Source organism: Peromyscus californicus, unplaced genomic scaffold (genome assembly GCF_007827085.1).
Source record: "Peromyscus californicus insignis strain IS unplaced genomic scaffold, ASM782708v3 Scaffold_4__1_contigs__length_199733344, whole genome shotgun sequence".
NCBI classification, from domain to species: domain Eukaryota; kingdom Metazoa; phylum Chordata; class Mammalia; order Rodentia; family Cricetidae; genus Peromyscus; species Peromyscus californicus.
Window position 1 is genome coordinate 180,472,093 of NW_026294562.1, and position 15,764 is coordinate 180,487,856.

Genomic DNA, 15,764 nt, shown 5'->3' on the forward strand with positions numbered 1-15,764 from the left:
AATCACAGGCCAGCAAACCCCAGTAACCCTAATCTCTCTGTTTTCACAGCACTGGTCAGAGATACATATTGCCACAGCTGTCTTTATATATGGGTGCTGAGTATACAAACTCATGTTCTCATGCTATGTCTAGCATTTTACTGACTAAACAATCTTCCCAGGCCTGAGTTAATTTCCTTCATTTTTCAAATTATATTGGTGTTTGTGTATATATGTATGCCATGACACACATATGCAGGAAAGAGAACAAATTTCAGGGTTTTTCTTCAGCATCCACCACATGGGACACGGGGATCAAACTTAGATGGTCAGGCTTGGTGACAAGTCCCTTTATAAACTGAGCCATCTTGTTGACCTGAGATAAGTTCCTGAAGAAAGATTCCTAATTTCCAATCTTTGTTTACATTTACATCTGAAATATGTTAAGAACTCATGTTAAATATTTTACTTACTTCAACAGTTTCTTCACTTGATGTCTGGCTGTTGGTGATTTCAACTTGCCACAAAAGTCCCTTGTGATATTCCTGGTCATTCTCAATTGGGACAGTCATTTTATGAACACCTAAAATGACATTGAAAATATCCCCGTCCATGAATAACTCTAAAATCTTTTTCATGTGTCTTCTCATTCTCATAGAAACTATAAAATAATATTGACTTTTGATAATGGTACACATTTTATTTCTTCATGAAGAATATAAAAATTATTTACTTCATCTTACAAATAAACACTGAATACTCCATGGGATTAAAGGTGTGTGCCACCATGCCTAAACCAATCTGATTCTTCTCACAGTTGACTAATACACCAGAAATGTGCCTCATCTTTTATGACGAATCTAATGATGAACACAAAGGATGATATCATATCTTGGTTACTGTGAGCATGGGACTTGATGGGCAGCCACTGTATCCTTAATCCCATCACACATATAGCCAGACACAGGAGACCTGCATCACAGCTGAATAATTCTATATTATCACCAACTGTGTGTATGTGTTCTTTCTTCACATATTCTCAGTATTAATCCCATATTGAATGATTACCTAGCAAAGGTATTTCTTTTCTATGGATACTTCTCCATAGGACTTCTCCACTCTGGTTATTGCTGGGTAGAAATTTTAAATTTAGGAAATGTATTCATTTTATGTTATTGTAGCTGTTTTTGTTCGAAATCTAGTCTCATCTGTCATTTTCTGGTCTTGAACTTAGTATGTGGAAGATGACCTTGAAGTCCTCTGACTTTGGGGGTTTTACGCATGAATCACCATGCCCTGCTATACGTTCACATTCTACAGGTGTTTACATTTTATTCAAAAGTCAAAATACTTGGCTTATTCAATTGTATTCACATGAATTTCTCCAGCTGTTTCAAGATTAAAGGCCTTCTATTAAGGTCTCTTCCATAAGTACAGGGGAAGAAATACCTGTCTAGGTTCAGTCTTTTATGTGCAGAGATCTACTTTTTATAAAACTCTCTTTTAAAGTCCTTTTGATGAAATATTGATTCTTTGTAATTTGAGAAAAAGATGGTTACAGTTGTGTGAATATACTTTTGCATCATTGTGTTAGTCCATTACAGTGTCTGTGATAATGGTTTCTGCCAACAGCTTACTATTTTTGCTAAAATAGCTCTTGTAGCATTATTTGGAAGCAGGTATGTCCAGCATCACACCTTTTCTACAGGATTCCATTGGCTGGCTGGACTTATTTCTTTTGTAAAACAATTACATGTTTATATTTTCCTGTTTTCTAAAGAATAAGTTATCATTTCCTGGGAATGCCTTGAATGTATAGATAGCTTTCATTAAAAGGATATTTGATGGGCAGTGGTGGCACAAGCCTTTAATCCTAGCACTCGGGAGGCAGAGCCAGGCGGATCTCTGTGAGTTCGAGGCCAGCCTGGTCTACAGAGCAAGATCCAGGACAGGCACCAAAAATACACAGAAAAAGCCTGTCTCGAAAAAAAAAACACCCCCCCCCCAAAAAAAAAAGGATATTTGAGGGGCTGGCTAGATAGCTCAGCTGGAAAAGATGCTTGCTGTGCAAGCCTGGTAATGTGAGTTCAATCATTAGAACTTACATAAAGGTGGAAGGAAAGAACTCCATATAGTTGTCCTTTGACTCACACATACATGCTATAATACACATGTCCTGTCATACACAGCATGCCCAAACACTGAATAATAATAATAAACTTAAAAAATAAGTTTTGAGTATATTAATTGCATTAATTTTGAGTATATTAATTGCATTAATAAAGGAACATGTGAGGTCTTTACTCTAGTGTCTTCTTCAATCTCCCTTTTAAAAAAATCACGTTTAATTATTTGTTTATATGTGAGAGTGCACACAAACCAAACCACATGTGTGGAGGTCAGAGGACAAATACATAATAGTTCTCTCCTTCCACAATAATAGTCTTGGATTAAACTCAAGTCCCTTTATCCACTGAGCTATGTTGCTAACATCTCAATTTCAAAACTGTGTTAAAGTTTTAACAGTACACACAATTTAGAGTATTCCTAGGCAGCTTAGATTTTTTTAAAGCAATTTTAAATTACATTGTTTTCTTCATTTCCTCCTCAACATGTTCATTTTTCAAATGTAGAAAAGATACTGGAAGCTAAGGATAAAGTTCAGCTGGTAGAGTGTATGCCCAGCAAAGTCCTGGTTTCAATCCCCAGCACTACATAAAACTAGGCAAGGTGACACCATTTTAGAAATTCAAGGTGATCTTAAATTAAAATCAAGGTCATCCTAGGCTACATGAGATGCTGTTTCAAAACAAGTTACTGCACAGCTTGAAGCCCTATCAATGAATTACAGCACTTGATATATGTTAAGACCCTGGATCTTATTCTTAGCAGAAAAAGGAGGGAGGTAAGGAGATGTAACCAATTTGCTATGTTTATTGTGTAACCTGCTACTTAAAGACAATGTTTAAGAGCCCTATGGTCATTGAAATATAAGGGCATGTCACCGGAAAATTGAATTATCACTTATTTCTTTCTTAACTTGTATTTCTTGGTTTCTTTTGCTTGCTTTTCTGCTCATTATAAAATTAACATCTGTTTGAAAAAGATTCAAGAGTGAACACCTTGTATTGTCCCTTACATTAAATGAAATGTTCTCAGTTTAGATGGATCACTCCATTCATTTATTTCTCCTCTTCCCCCCTTTTTTCTTTTCTTTTTGAGACATAATCTCTCTATGTAGTCCTGGCTGTAATAGAACTCACTATGTAGACCAGGCTGGCTTAATAACTCACAGAGATCTTCCTGACTCACTACCATGTCCAACACATTCATGTTTTAGCACTTTGACCAGTCATGAATCCTACTGTAACCAGTACTTACTGCAAAAGTAAGCTTCTCTGACCGAAGCTGACACTGGCATTAATCTATAGATACATGCATGAATATTTAACCAGCAATCTGACAGGCACATCAGGTCCATTTAGGAAAACATGAGCAGTAGCTTCCTCACTAAGGCCTCTAACTACCCCAGTGACACATATGACAATTCAGTCACTGAGTTAAGTTATTAGAGTGATCATGTTGTGGCACAGTTGTCACTTTTGCTTGCTCTTTTGCCACAATGGCTGAGTTTCCAGAGTGCCATTGGTGCAGGTGTAGGCTAGCTCTTCTCATTTTATGTCAGGGTCTTTTCCATCAGCAGCCTTCATTTGTAGCCTCAATCTCCATCACTACTAAAAGAAGAGAAAGCAAATTGCAATAACAACACTGCTATCAAAATAAACCAGATATAAACATAGAATAAATATAAAAACAAATTAGAGCCTGCAAGATGGAACCAAGGGTAAAGAAACTTGCTGCAAATATGATGACATGAATTCTATCCTCAGAACCCAAATGGTAGGAGGAGAGCCAACTCCCACAAATTGTCCTCTGGTCTCCACAATAGTGAGCCATAATGTGTACAAGCACACACACACACACACACACACACACACACACACACACACACACACACAATAAATAAATGTAAACAGATGAATTAATAAATAAAAGTAAAAAGTGATACACTGAAGAATATGTGATTAATGAAGTACAAATTTCAGGCAAAAATTAATAAATATTATGCTAGGTATGGTGGCACACACCTTTAATCCCAGCACACTGAAACAAAGGCAGGCATATCGCTGTGAGTTCAAGGCTAGCCTGCTCTACATAATGAGTTCCAGTACAGTCAAGGCTACACAGAGAAACTGTCTGAAAAAAAAACAAGTAATAATAATAAGATGTAAATGAGAATAAAAAGGGTTTCCTTTTTAATCCTATTTCAGAGCAAGGAAAGTAGAAAAGAGGTGTGGTGGTTTAAATAGGTATGGCCCCCATACTCATGTGTTTGAATTCTTAGCCCATAAAGGGTTTGCATTATTAGAAGGTATGGCCTTGTTGGAGGAAGTGTGTCACTGTGGAGGTGAGTTCTGAGGTCTCATATGCTCAAACTACACCCAGTGTGGTACACAGTCTCCTTCTGCTGCCTGCAGATTAAAATGTAGAACTCTCAGCTTCTCCTTCAATACCATGTCTGCCGGTATGTCACCATGTTTCCCTCCATAATAATAATGGTCATGGTGTCTTTCCACAGCAATAAAACCCAAAATAAGACAACTGTAACACAGATCTTAAATGGTCTTACTAATAAAAAACCAGGGCCAGATATTGGGGTGAATTCTGAAAGATCAGAGTAGCAGAACAAGCCACAGCCAACCTCACCTTGACAACTCCTCATCTGATCTTGTTTCCACAAATTCTCAGACTGAAACTTCTGAGTTTTTCCCGAATGGATCTCAATTGAACTGCTGATAAAAGCCTAAAACCTTAAAAGGTTCTAGTTCCTAATCCTCAGGCCTTACATACCTTTCTACTTCCTGCCATCACTTCCTGGGATTAAAGGCGTGTGTCTTTCCCAAGCAAGAAATGAGATCTCAAGTCCTGGGATTAAAGGTGTGTGTCACTATTCCTGGCTATTTCCATTGTGGCCTTGAATTCACTGGAATGCTAGGATTAAGGGTGTGTGCTACTAAAAAATTTCATTATTTATCCTATTTTAGTGAGTTCAATACAAAATTTGTATACAATATAGAAAAATCCAATCCAATGTAAAATATTTAAAACAAATAGTTCCTTTTCAAAAGCAGATTCAATAATCTACCCCTTACCTGTATCCTCTTTTTTTTTTCTCTCTCTCTCTTTTTTTTTTTTTTTTTAAACAGCAACCCTGAATTTACTCTCCTTTGTTTAGCTGGTTTTTTTTGGCAGTGGGGCATGTGTGTGTGTGTGTGTGTGTGTGTGTGTAAAAACTGAAAGATCAGAGGCATAGGAAAAGCCACACCAACCTCACCTTACCCTTCCTCAGTCTCCAAAAAGACCTACTTCCTGTATACCCATGCCTATATGCCTTTCTGTTCTGCCATCTCATTTCCTTTCTCTGTTCAGCTACATCACTTCTTCTTCCTGCCTAGCTCTGTCACTTCCTGTCTGTCTGTACAGAACTCCTGACCTTTATGGTTAGTGCTGGGATTAAGGGTATATACCACACACATGCCTCTGTTCCCAGTGTGGCCTTGAACTCACAGAGATCCAGAAATAACTCTGCCTCCTGAGTAATAAGATTAAAAGCATGTGCTACCATTGCTGACCTCTATGCTTACTATAGTGGCTAGCTTTTTCCTCTGATCCTCAGATAAACTTTATTAGATTGCACAATATTTTGTGGGACACAATACATCACCACAGACAACAAGTTAAATAAAAGGAAAATAAAAAATAAGAATAAAAAGGGAAAGGAATACATGAGAGGGGAACATAAAACCATAGGAGATAATAAATCTGGTTGCAAAATAAAAAAAAAAAATACCAGGTTAAATAAACCTGCAAGGAAGACTAAAGATATAAACACAAAATAACTGAATAAAAAAGGAAATAAAGTAAAAACACTAACTATGAAGAAAAGAGGTTAAAGAAGAGAGGAGAAAAAAAGAACAATTTTTCTTATCTGTGTTCTCTGACAGTACTATCCGTTCAGAGGCAATGTAGGGTGGCAGTTACCGGTGTGTTGCTAAAGTCTAATATAAGTAAGTCCTCTGTTCTCATCTTACCAGATAGTCCTGTTTGTTGGCTAACTGCTGGCCTCATCAAGATTATATGTCAGCAACAGGGAAGTATTCATTTAAAAACACACATGTTTGCATGTAAGGAAAACACACATCAGAAACAACCAAAACAAGGTAATGGGTTGATATGGCTAATTGTTTCCAGAAATTGCAAAAATCAAAAGTCTGGTTGGGAGTAGGTAAGTTGGTGAAAAGCATTTAACATGACCAACAGGATGAACTGTCCTCTTGCTGACCTCCCTTGCTCAGTACGCATTTACCAACCTGGAAGGCTCTGGATAGAGGCTTCTGCTAAACTCCATGGCCCAAATCCATGCTCTAACTTGAAGATCAACTCAGGTTTAGTCGTGCAGTGTCCTGTAGTGAGAAATAATAAACAAAATTTGCAAAAGTGTTAGGTTCGTCCACTAATGAAAGACAAGAGATCTAATTAAGGACCTGAGCTTTGATCAATGAATCAGAAACTTTCATTAGAGGGTTTATACTAACATTCTTCACTGACTGGATTATTACTTTCAATCAGCATTTCCAGAAAATTTTAAGAAAACAGAGGTGAATAAAAGAGAAAACACAATAAAATTAGAACAACAACAACAAAAGATATTTATGGTAGTTTGAAAAAAAATGGTTCCCAAAGGGAGTGGCACTATTAGGAGGTGTGGCCTTGTTGGAGGAAATGTTTCACTGTAGGGATGGGCTTTGAGGTCCCTTTTGCTCAAGCTTCCCTCAATGTGACTGTCAGTCGACTTCCTGTTACCTGCAAGATGTAGGATTCTCAGCTTCTCCAGCACTATGCCTTTCTGCATGCCACCATACTCCCTGCCATGATGATAATGGACTGAACCTCTAAAACTGTAAGCAAGTCCCCTCAATTAAATATTTTCCTTGTAAGAGGTGCTATAGTCATGGTGTCTCTTCACAGCAATGGTAACCCTAAGATAACATTTAAAACAAATTATACTGGAGAGAATAATCATAAAAATAATCAGTCGAAGGACTGAAGGGATAGCTCAGTGGTTAAGAACACTTGATACTCATACAGACCCAGATTCAGTTCTTCGAACCCTTATCAGGTGGCACACAACCACCTGTAACTCTAGTTCCAGCAAATCTAACACTCTTTATCCTCTGCAGGCACTGCATAGACATGGCATAAATAAAAATGAATTTTTTTTTTCAATACAATTCAGTTCTACGTATCAGCCACAGATTCCCTTGTTCTCCCCCCTCCCGCCCCCCTCACCTTCTCACAGCCCAACCCCCATTCCCACCTCCTCCAGGGCAAAGTCTCCCCTGAGGACTGAGATCAACCTGGTAGACTCAGTCCAGGCAGGTCCAGTCCCCTCCTCCCAGGCCGAGCCAAGCGACCCTGCATAGGCCCCAGGTTTCAAACAGCCAACTCATGCAATGAGCACAGGACCCGGTCCCACTGCCTGGATGCCTCCCAAACAGATCAAGCCAATCAACTGTCTCACCGATTCAGAGGGCCTGATCCAGTTGGGGGCTCCTCAGCCATTGGTTCATAGTTCATATGTTTCCATTCGTCTGGCTATTTGTCCCTGTGCTTTATCCAACCTTGGTCTCAACAATTCTCGCTCATATAAACCCTCCTCTTTCTCGCTAATTGGACTCCCAGAGCTCCAGCCGGGGCCTAGCCATGGTTCTCTGCATCCAGATCCCTCAGTCGTTGATGGGGTTTCTAGCATGACAATTAGGGTGTTTGGTCATCCCATCACCAGAGAAGGTCAGTTCCGGCTGTCTCTCGACCATTGCCAGCAGTTTGTTGTGTGGGTATCTTTGTGATTTCTGTGGGCCTCTCTAGCACTTTGCTTCTTCCTATTCTCATATGGTCTTCATTTATCATGGTCTCCTATTCCTTGTTCTCCCTCTCTATTGTTGATCCAGCTGGGAACTCCCGCCGCTCCCTTGACCCTCTCGTTCCCTTGACCCTCGCCTTCCATTACCCCCACTTATGTCCAGGCTGTTCATATAGATCTCTTCCATTTCTCCGTCATTGGGCGATCCCCGTGTCTTTCTTGGGGTCCTGTTTTCCAGGTAGCCTCCCTGGTGATGTGAGTAGCAGTCCAGTCATCCTTGTTCCTCCTATGAGTGAGTACATACCATGTTCGTCTTTCTGAGTCTGGGTTACCTCACTCAGGATGATTTTTTGTAGATCCATCCATTTGCTTGCAAACCTCATGATGTCATTGTTTTTCTATGCTGAGTAGTATTCCATTGTGTATATGTACCACAATTTGTTTATCCATTCTTCAGTTGAAGGGCATCTAGGTTGTTTCCATGTTCTGGCTATTACAAACAATGCTGATATGAACATAGCTGAACAAGTGCTCTTGTGGTATGATTGAGCATTCCTTGGGTATATGCCCAAGAGTGGTATAGCTGGATCTTGGGGGAGATTGATTCCCAATTTCTAAGAAAGTGCCATATTGATTTCCAAAGTGGTTGTACAAGCTTGCATTCCAACCACCAGTGGAAGAGAGTTCCCCTAGCTCCACATCCTCTCCAGCATAAGGTGTCTTCAGTGTTTTTGATCTTAGCCATTCTGACAGGTATAAGGTGGTATCTCAGAGTTGTTTTGATTTTCATTTCCCTGATGATTAGGGATGTTGAGCAATTCCTTAAATGTCTTTCAGCCATTTGAGCTTTCTCTGTTGAGAATTCTCTGTTTAGTTCTATAGCCCATTTCTTAATTGGACTGTTGGGCATTTTGATGTCTAATTTCTTGAGTTCCTTATATATTCTGGATATCAGTTCTCTGTCAGATGTGGGGTTGGTAAAGACCTTTTCCCATTCTGTAGGCTGTTACTTTGCCTTGTTGACCGTATCCTTTGCTCTACAAAAGCTTCTCAGTTTTAAGAGGTCCCATTGATTGATTGTTTCTCTCAGTGTCTGTGATACTGGTGTTATATTTAGGAAGTGATCTCCTGTGCCAATGCGTTCAAGACTACTTCCTACTTTCTCTTCTAGCAGGTTCAGAGTAGCTGGATTTATGTTGAGTTCCTTGATCCACTTGGACTTAAGTTTTGTGCACGGTGATAGATATGGAACTATTTGCAGCCTTCTACATGTTGATATCCAGTTATGCCAGCACCATTTGTTGAAGATGTTTTCTTTTTTCCATTGTGCACTTTTGGCTTCTTTGTCAAAAATTGTATGTTCATAGGTGTGCGGATTAATGTCAGGGTCTTCAATTCGATTCCATTGGTCCACATGTTGGTTTTTATGCCAGTACCAAGCTGTTTTTATTACTGTAGCTCTATAGTGGAGCTTGAAGTCAGGGATCGTGATGCCTCCAGAGGTTGTGTTATTGTACAAGATTCTTTTGGCTATCCTGGGTATTTTGTTTTTCCATATAAAGTTGAGTATTACTCTTTCCAGGTCTGTGAAGAATTGTGTTGGTATTTTGATGGGGATTGCATTGAATCTGTAGATTGCTTTTGGTAAGATTGTCATTTTTACTATGTTAGTCCTGCCTATCCATGAGCATGGGAGCTCTTTCCATTTTCTGACATCTTCTTCAATTTCTTTTTTTCAGGGACTTAAAGTTCTTTTCATATAGCTCCTTCACTGGCTTGGTTAGTGTTAGCCTAAGGTATTTTATGTCATTTGTAGCTATTGTAAAGGGTGATGTATCTCTGATTTCCTTCTTAGCTTCTTTGTCCATTGTATATAGGAGGGCTACTGATTTTTTTGAGTTGATCTTGTATCCTGCTATGTTGCTGAGGGTGTTTATAAGCTTTATTAGTTCCTTGGTTGAATCTTTGGGGTCACTCAAGTATACTATCATGTCATCTGCAAATAGGGAAAGCTTGACTTCTTCCTTTCCAATTTGTATCCCCTTAATCTCCTTATGTTCTCTTATTGCTCTGGCTAGAACTTCAAGTACTATATTGAATAAGTATGGGCAGAGCGGACAGCCTTGCCTCGTTCCTGATTTTAGTGGAATTGCTTTGAGTTTCTCTCCATTTAATTTGGTGTTGGCTGTTGGCTTGCTGTAAATTGCCTTTATTATGTTTAGGTATGTTCCCTGTATTCCTGATCGCTCCAAGACCTTTATCATGAAGGGGTTTTGGATTTTGTCAAATGCCTTTTCTGCATCTAGTGAGATGATCATGTGGTTTTTTCCTTTGAGTTTGTTTATATGGTGTATTACATTGATGGACTTTTGTATGTTGAACTACCCTTGCATCCTTGGAATGAAGCCTACTTGATCATGGTGGATAATTGTTTTGATGTGTTCTTGGAGTCTGTTTGCCAGTACTTTATTGAGTATTTTTGCATCAATGTTCATGAGGGAGATCGGTCTGTAGTTCTCTTTCTTTGTTGTATCCTTGTTTGGTTTAAGAATCAGGGTAATTGTAGCCTAATAGAAGGAATTTGGTAATGTTCCTTCTGTTTCTATTGTGTGGAACAATTTAGAGAGTATTGGTATTAACTCTTCTTTGAAGATCTGGTAGAATTCTGTGCTGAAACCATCTGGTCCTGGGCTTTTTTTGGTTGGGAGACTTTTAATGACTGTTTCTATTTCGTTAGGGGTTATTGGACTATTTAAATAGTTTATCTGGTCTTGATTTAACTTAGGTATGTGGTACCTATCCAGGAAATTATCCATTTCTTTTCAGTTTTCCAGTTTTGTGGAGTAGAGGTTTTTGAAGTATGACCTGATGATTCTCTGGATTTCCTCAATGTCTGTTGTTATGTCCCCCTTTTCATTTCTGATTTTGTTGATTTGGATGCTCTCTTTCTGTCTTTTGGTTAGTTTGGATAAGGGCTTGTCTATCTTGTTGATTTTCTCAAAGAACCAACTCTTTGTTTCATTAATTTTTTGTATTGTTCTCTTTGTTTCTATTTTATTGATTTCAGCTCTCACTTTGATAATTTCCTGGCGTCTATTTTTCCTGGGAGACTTTGCTGCTTCTTGTTCTAGAGGTTTCAGGTGTGCTGTTAAGTCACTAGTGTGAGTTTTCTCCAACTTCTTTATGTGGGCATTTAATGCTATGAATGTCCCTCTTAGTACTGCTTTCATAGTGTCCCATAAGTTTGGGTATGTGGTGTCTTCATTTTCGTTGATCTCTAGGAAGCCTTTAATTTCTTTCTCTATTTCTTCCTTAACAGTTGAGCATTATTCAGCTTCCATGAGATTGTAGGTTTTCTGTAGTTTTTGTTATTGTTGAAATCTAACAATGAAAATGAATTTTAAAAAATGCTTTAAGTGCTGAAATGGAATGAGGCTGATAAGAGGTAGTGGGTGAGGCTGCTTGTGAGTGGTACAGGTGAAAGGAATTAGTGCTGGTCAAGTCTTCCAGTTAAGATCTGAAATCTGTGTAGAGTGAGGAGGAAGCAGGATTGAACAGGGGAGGCTTAAGACCAAAACACTGGTTTAAGGGTCTTTGATCACCAAACTGGGAGTCCTGGAGAAAAGGTTGCTCACTAGAGGATACTGACATACATAGAGATGACCAGGCCATACTATCCACAGTACTCGGCGATAGGGTGGGGAAGAGCATGTCCTTGACTCAAAGGCTAAGTGGATCCATAGTCTACGAGATGAGGTTGTCAGTTAACCACTTTGTATAGCTGAATAGCAGATTGTTTCCTCAGCACCTACAACCTGGAATACAACATTAAATAGTCACAAAAGCCCATGGGAAGGCAATCAAGAGAAAGGTGGCCTGCTATGTTGGTGAGTCTTTAGAAATTAAGGAAGGAATAGAGAATGAATTGAGCAAAGAACTTGGCAAAATGGGTACTGAGAATGCTGAAGAGGGCACCTTCAGTGGTGTGGTTAGAATCAAAGCTTAACTGGAATGGCTTGTGTGGTGAATGACAGACAAGGAAAGAGACAGAAATTAAAGATAACTTTGAAAGCTTTATAAAATGGCAATAACTGAATGAGTATGAAGTGCAGAACTCTTCAGTTTCTTTCCATGTAACCTTGGCTGCCCTGGAACTCCCTGTATAGATCAAACTAGCTTCAACCTTTGGCTCTGCCTCCTGAGTGTCAGAATTAAAGGCATGTATCACAACTCAAAAACAAAACAACAACAACAAAATGCTTTAAGTAAACTAAACTGTTAAGCACATATTTAATTCCAGCATTTGCAAGGCAGAGGTAGGTAGATAACTTTGAGTTAAAGGTCAGCCTGGTCTATTTAATGAGTCTTAGGCCAGCCAGGGCTATATAGTGAAATACTTTCTCAAAAATGAATAAATTAAATAATCCAGGCAGATTTTTGAAAACTGAAAGAATTTAAGGATAATTTAAAATATACGCATCATCATTGAAAAGCAAATGTGCCTTCTATGTGTATTATTTAGAAAAGACAAAGACATCAAAGAAGAAACAGGTGAGATAAGGCATATATATCAACAAATGACTCTGTGTCACATTATAATCAAATAGGAAAAATAGCAAGACGAAGAGAATTCTCAACACTTTAAGAAGAAAGTCTAATGATGAATATATAATAACACCCACTAGAGGTACAGCCATGCTTTTTAGCTGTCATCATATTCACCAGCATTACAATGACTTCAAAGCTACACATGGATACAGCAAACAAACCTAAGGTACAGTAACCCCAATGAACACAGGCACAAAGATTCTCAACAAAAAAAATCAACACAGCACATAAAACAATTAGAAGCTATGGTCATGTGTGATTCATACTAGGAATGCAGCCTTCACCATATGGAAATTTGAAACCCTCATATCCATGCACTAAACAATAAATAGCTGTATTTCTAGATATAGTGGCATCCACCATTTATCCTAGTAATCAAGAGTCAGAGAAAACTGATTTCTGTGAGTTCCAGGGCAGCCAGATTTGCACAGTAAGATCCTGTCTCAAAAAACCACTACTATCACAACAAAAACAGTCATATGAATGCAATGGACGTATGAAAGGTATTTTTATCTTCAGGAAAAAAACTTCAATCAATAAACTATGACTATATACAACAAAACCACAGTCAACAGCTAGGGGAGTGGAGCAAGCCTGAGATGATTTCCCCTAGGAACACAGCAGGATATGCTTTCACCACTCTTAGCTTACTAATAAAGACACATATACCCGATAAGGTAAAGAAACAATAACATCTAAAAGAGAAAGGGGAATGTAAAGGTGAGGTTATTTATAAATGATGCTATAAAGGGAAAACCTTATACTCTAAACCAGGGCTAATGGATGATATAACATGTGACAAAAACAGAAGTCAAACACCAAACTTCACACCTTCTGTGTCCACGAAGAACAAATTTGCTGAGAAATTCAGAATAACCTCCTTAAAAATGGCCACTCAGGACCAGGCATGGTAGTGCATATATTTAATCCCAGTATTTAGGAGTCAGAGGTAGCCACATTTCTATGAGTTTGAGACCAGCCTGGTCTATACACCAAGTTCCAGACCAGTCACGTAAAACCATGTCTAAAAAATAACAATAAACAAATCAACAAAAAACAGAAAGCAAAGAAAAAAGAAAAGGTTCAATACTGGAGCTGGGGAGAAGTCTCAGTGGTTAAGAGCTCTTACTGCTCTTTCAGAGGCTGTGGGTTCAATTCTCAGCACCTACACGATGGTGCACAACCATTCAGTTTTGGAGGATCTAATATACACTTCTGGCCTCCCAGGAAATCAGGCTTTCATGTGGTACATGGATACACATACATAAAAAACCCATACACATTAAATAAATAAAAAAAAATTAGATTTGATTCAAGACAGTGGGAGCTGCCAGCACCTGTGGGACCAAGGAGCAGCTCGAGGAGCCTGAGGGGAGATGCATAGGAGAGGACTCTTCAGAGCCCACAGTATCTCCTGAACAACTACAAAAAGGCAGGTCTTATGAGAAGGTGCTTTTTTAAAGTGCTCTCATGAAACTGGAAGGAAAAGATGGCAGAACAGAGATGCATGATGAAGAATGGTGAAACTAGAGCTGCAGCAGTGAAGGGTATGGGAATGGTATGGGAGTGTGGCCCCAGCAGACAAAGAACATGTTGTTGCTGAATAGAAGAGCTCATCCTCAGGCCACCGCTGCAGTGGACTGGGGAGCTTTGCCCATTAGTGCTGGCAGGGTGGTTTTAAGCAGCCTTGGAGCTCTCACAGGCTGTGCTCCTGAAATCACTGCCCAGTCATACAGTTGCCCTGACTGCGCAACGAAAGGATGTCGAAGATGAAGAATGGTTCATTTTCTAGATTGGACCTCCTCGAAAGACATCCATGGTCTGTGCTGTCACCAGAGGCCATGTGGTATCTGTTGTCCATGCTATATAGCCAGGTGATGTGCTGGTGTCAGTGATCTATATTCCCTGTAGAGGCCATACTGGCATCCATGATCTGTGCTGCCAATGGATGCCATGTGGATGTCTGTTGCCTGTGCTGTCGCCAGAGGGCCATGATGATGATGTCTGTGGTCCATTGGAGGCCATGTTCATGTCTGTGATCTGTGCAGCCACCTAAGACCATGTTGATGTTTGTGGTCTGTTTTACCACTGAAAGACATATGGATGTCCATGGCCTAGGCTGCTTCCTGAGACCATGCTGCTGTCTGTCATCTATGCTGCCACCAGAGGCCATGTCCATGTCAGTAAACTGTGTTACTGCCAGAGTCCATGTGGGTGTCCACTGTCTGTGCTCCTACTGGGGGCCATGTTGATGTTTATGGTCCAAGGTACCACTGAGGGCTATGTTAGTGTCCATGGTCCTTGCTGTGGCTAGGAGGTCTTATTGATATCCATGGTCTGTGCTGCTGCCATAGGCCTTGTTGATGCCCATGGACCATGTTGCTACAAAAGGCCATGCTGATACTGGTGTTACTGCCAGAGGCCATGTGAATATCCATGGCCTGTGATCCCACTGCAGCCATGTTGATGACCATGGTCCATGTTACCACCAAAGGCCATGTGGATGTCTGTGGTCTGTACTGCTGCTGAAAGCCAAGTTGGTGTCCTTGGCCCGTGATGTAGCCAAGGACTGTGTTGATGTTCATAGTCTGTGCTGTCACCATAAAGCCTTATGTTGTTAAAACATTTTAAATGCCATACTCTGTAGGTCTTTGACATGTTTGAAGACCATGTATCTATCTAAATATATCTGTTTAACCTTTAAAACATACCTAATATGACTACAAGTTTGATTATTATAGGTGACTATTAACCTGTATTTCTTAATTATACATTACATTTTTAAATGAGTTGTATAAGCACAGTATCTCAAACAAGAGTAGAAACAAATATACAATATAACAGAAATAACTTTAAATAGGTATCAAAAATTAAAATCCATACCAATGTAAAATATTTTGATGTTAATAGTTGCTTTGGGATTAAAGCAGATTCAATATTCTACCCTTTTTTTCCTATTATTTCTATATCATATCCTCATTTTCCTTTGGAAGAAGGTCTTTGAATTAAACTGTTGTTTAGCTTTTTTTTCTTTTTCTATGACCAATAACAACCCAACCTCCTTTAAATGATAACAAGCATCCATAACCAATATTTTGGGAATGTGGGCATCATTCTCTAGATTATTTCATGTTGTTTGTGGGTGCTATTATCTTTGGACCCTGAGAAAATTTAGGATAATGGTTAAGTCTTG

General features: G+C 39.2%; 1 protein-coding gene across 6 annotated transcripts in view; it reads right to left on the reverse strand.

The window, feature by feature from the left end:
• The window catches only part of LOC128094787 (zinc finger protein 25-like), a 38,512-nt gene that overhangs the window by 4,627 nt on the left and 18,121 nt on the right, over positions 1-15,764 (reverse strand). Inside the window, exons 2-4 of one of the 6 annotated variants that reach the window (XM_052713322.1) lie at positions 7,622-11,778; positions 6,411-6,503; positions 453-562 (exon numbers count right to left, since the gene is read on the reverse strand). In XM_052713322.1, the coding sequence (XP_052569282.1) occupies positions 453-551 (99 nt within the window). In that variant the 5' untranslated portion in view covers positions 552-562; positions 6,411-6,503; positions 7,622-11,778. Of the gene's footprint in view, positions 1-452; positions 5,229-6,410; positions 6,504-7,621; positions 11,779-15,764 lie in introns of those variants that run through there. The other 5 variants (XM_052713320.1, XM_052713318.1, XM_052713317.1 and 2 more) reach the window with 5 other exon arrangements.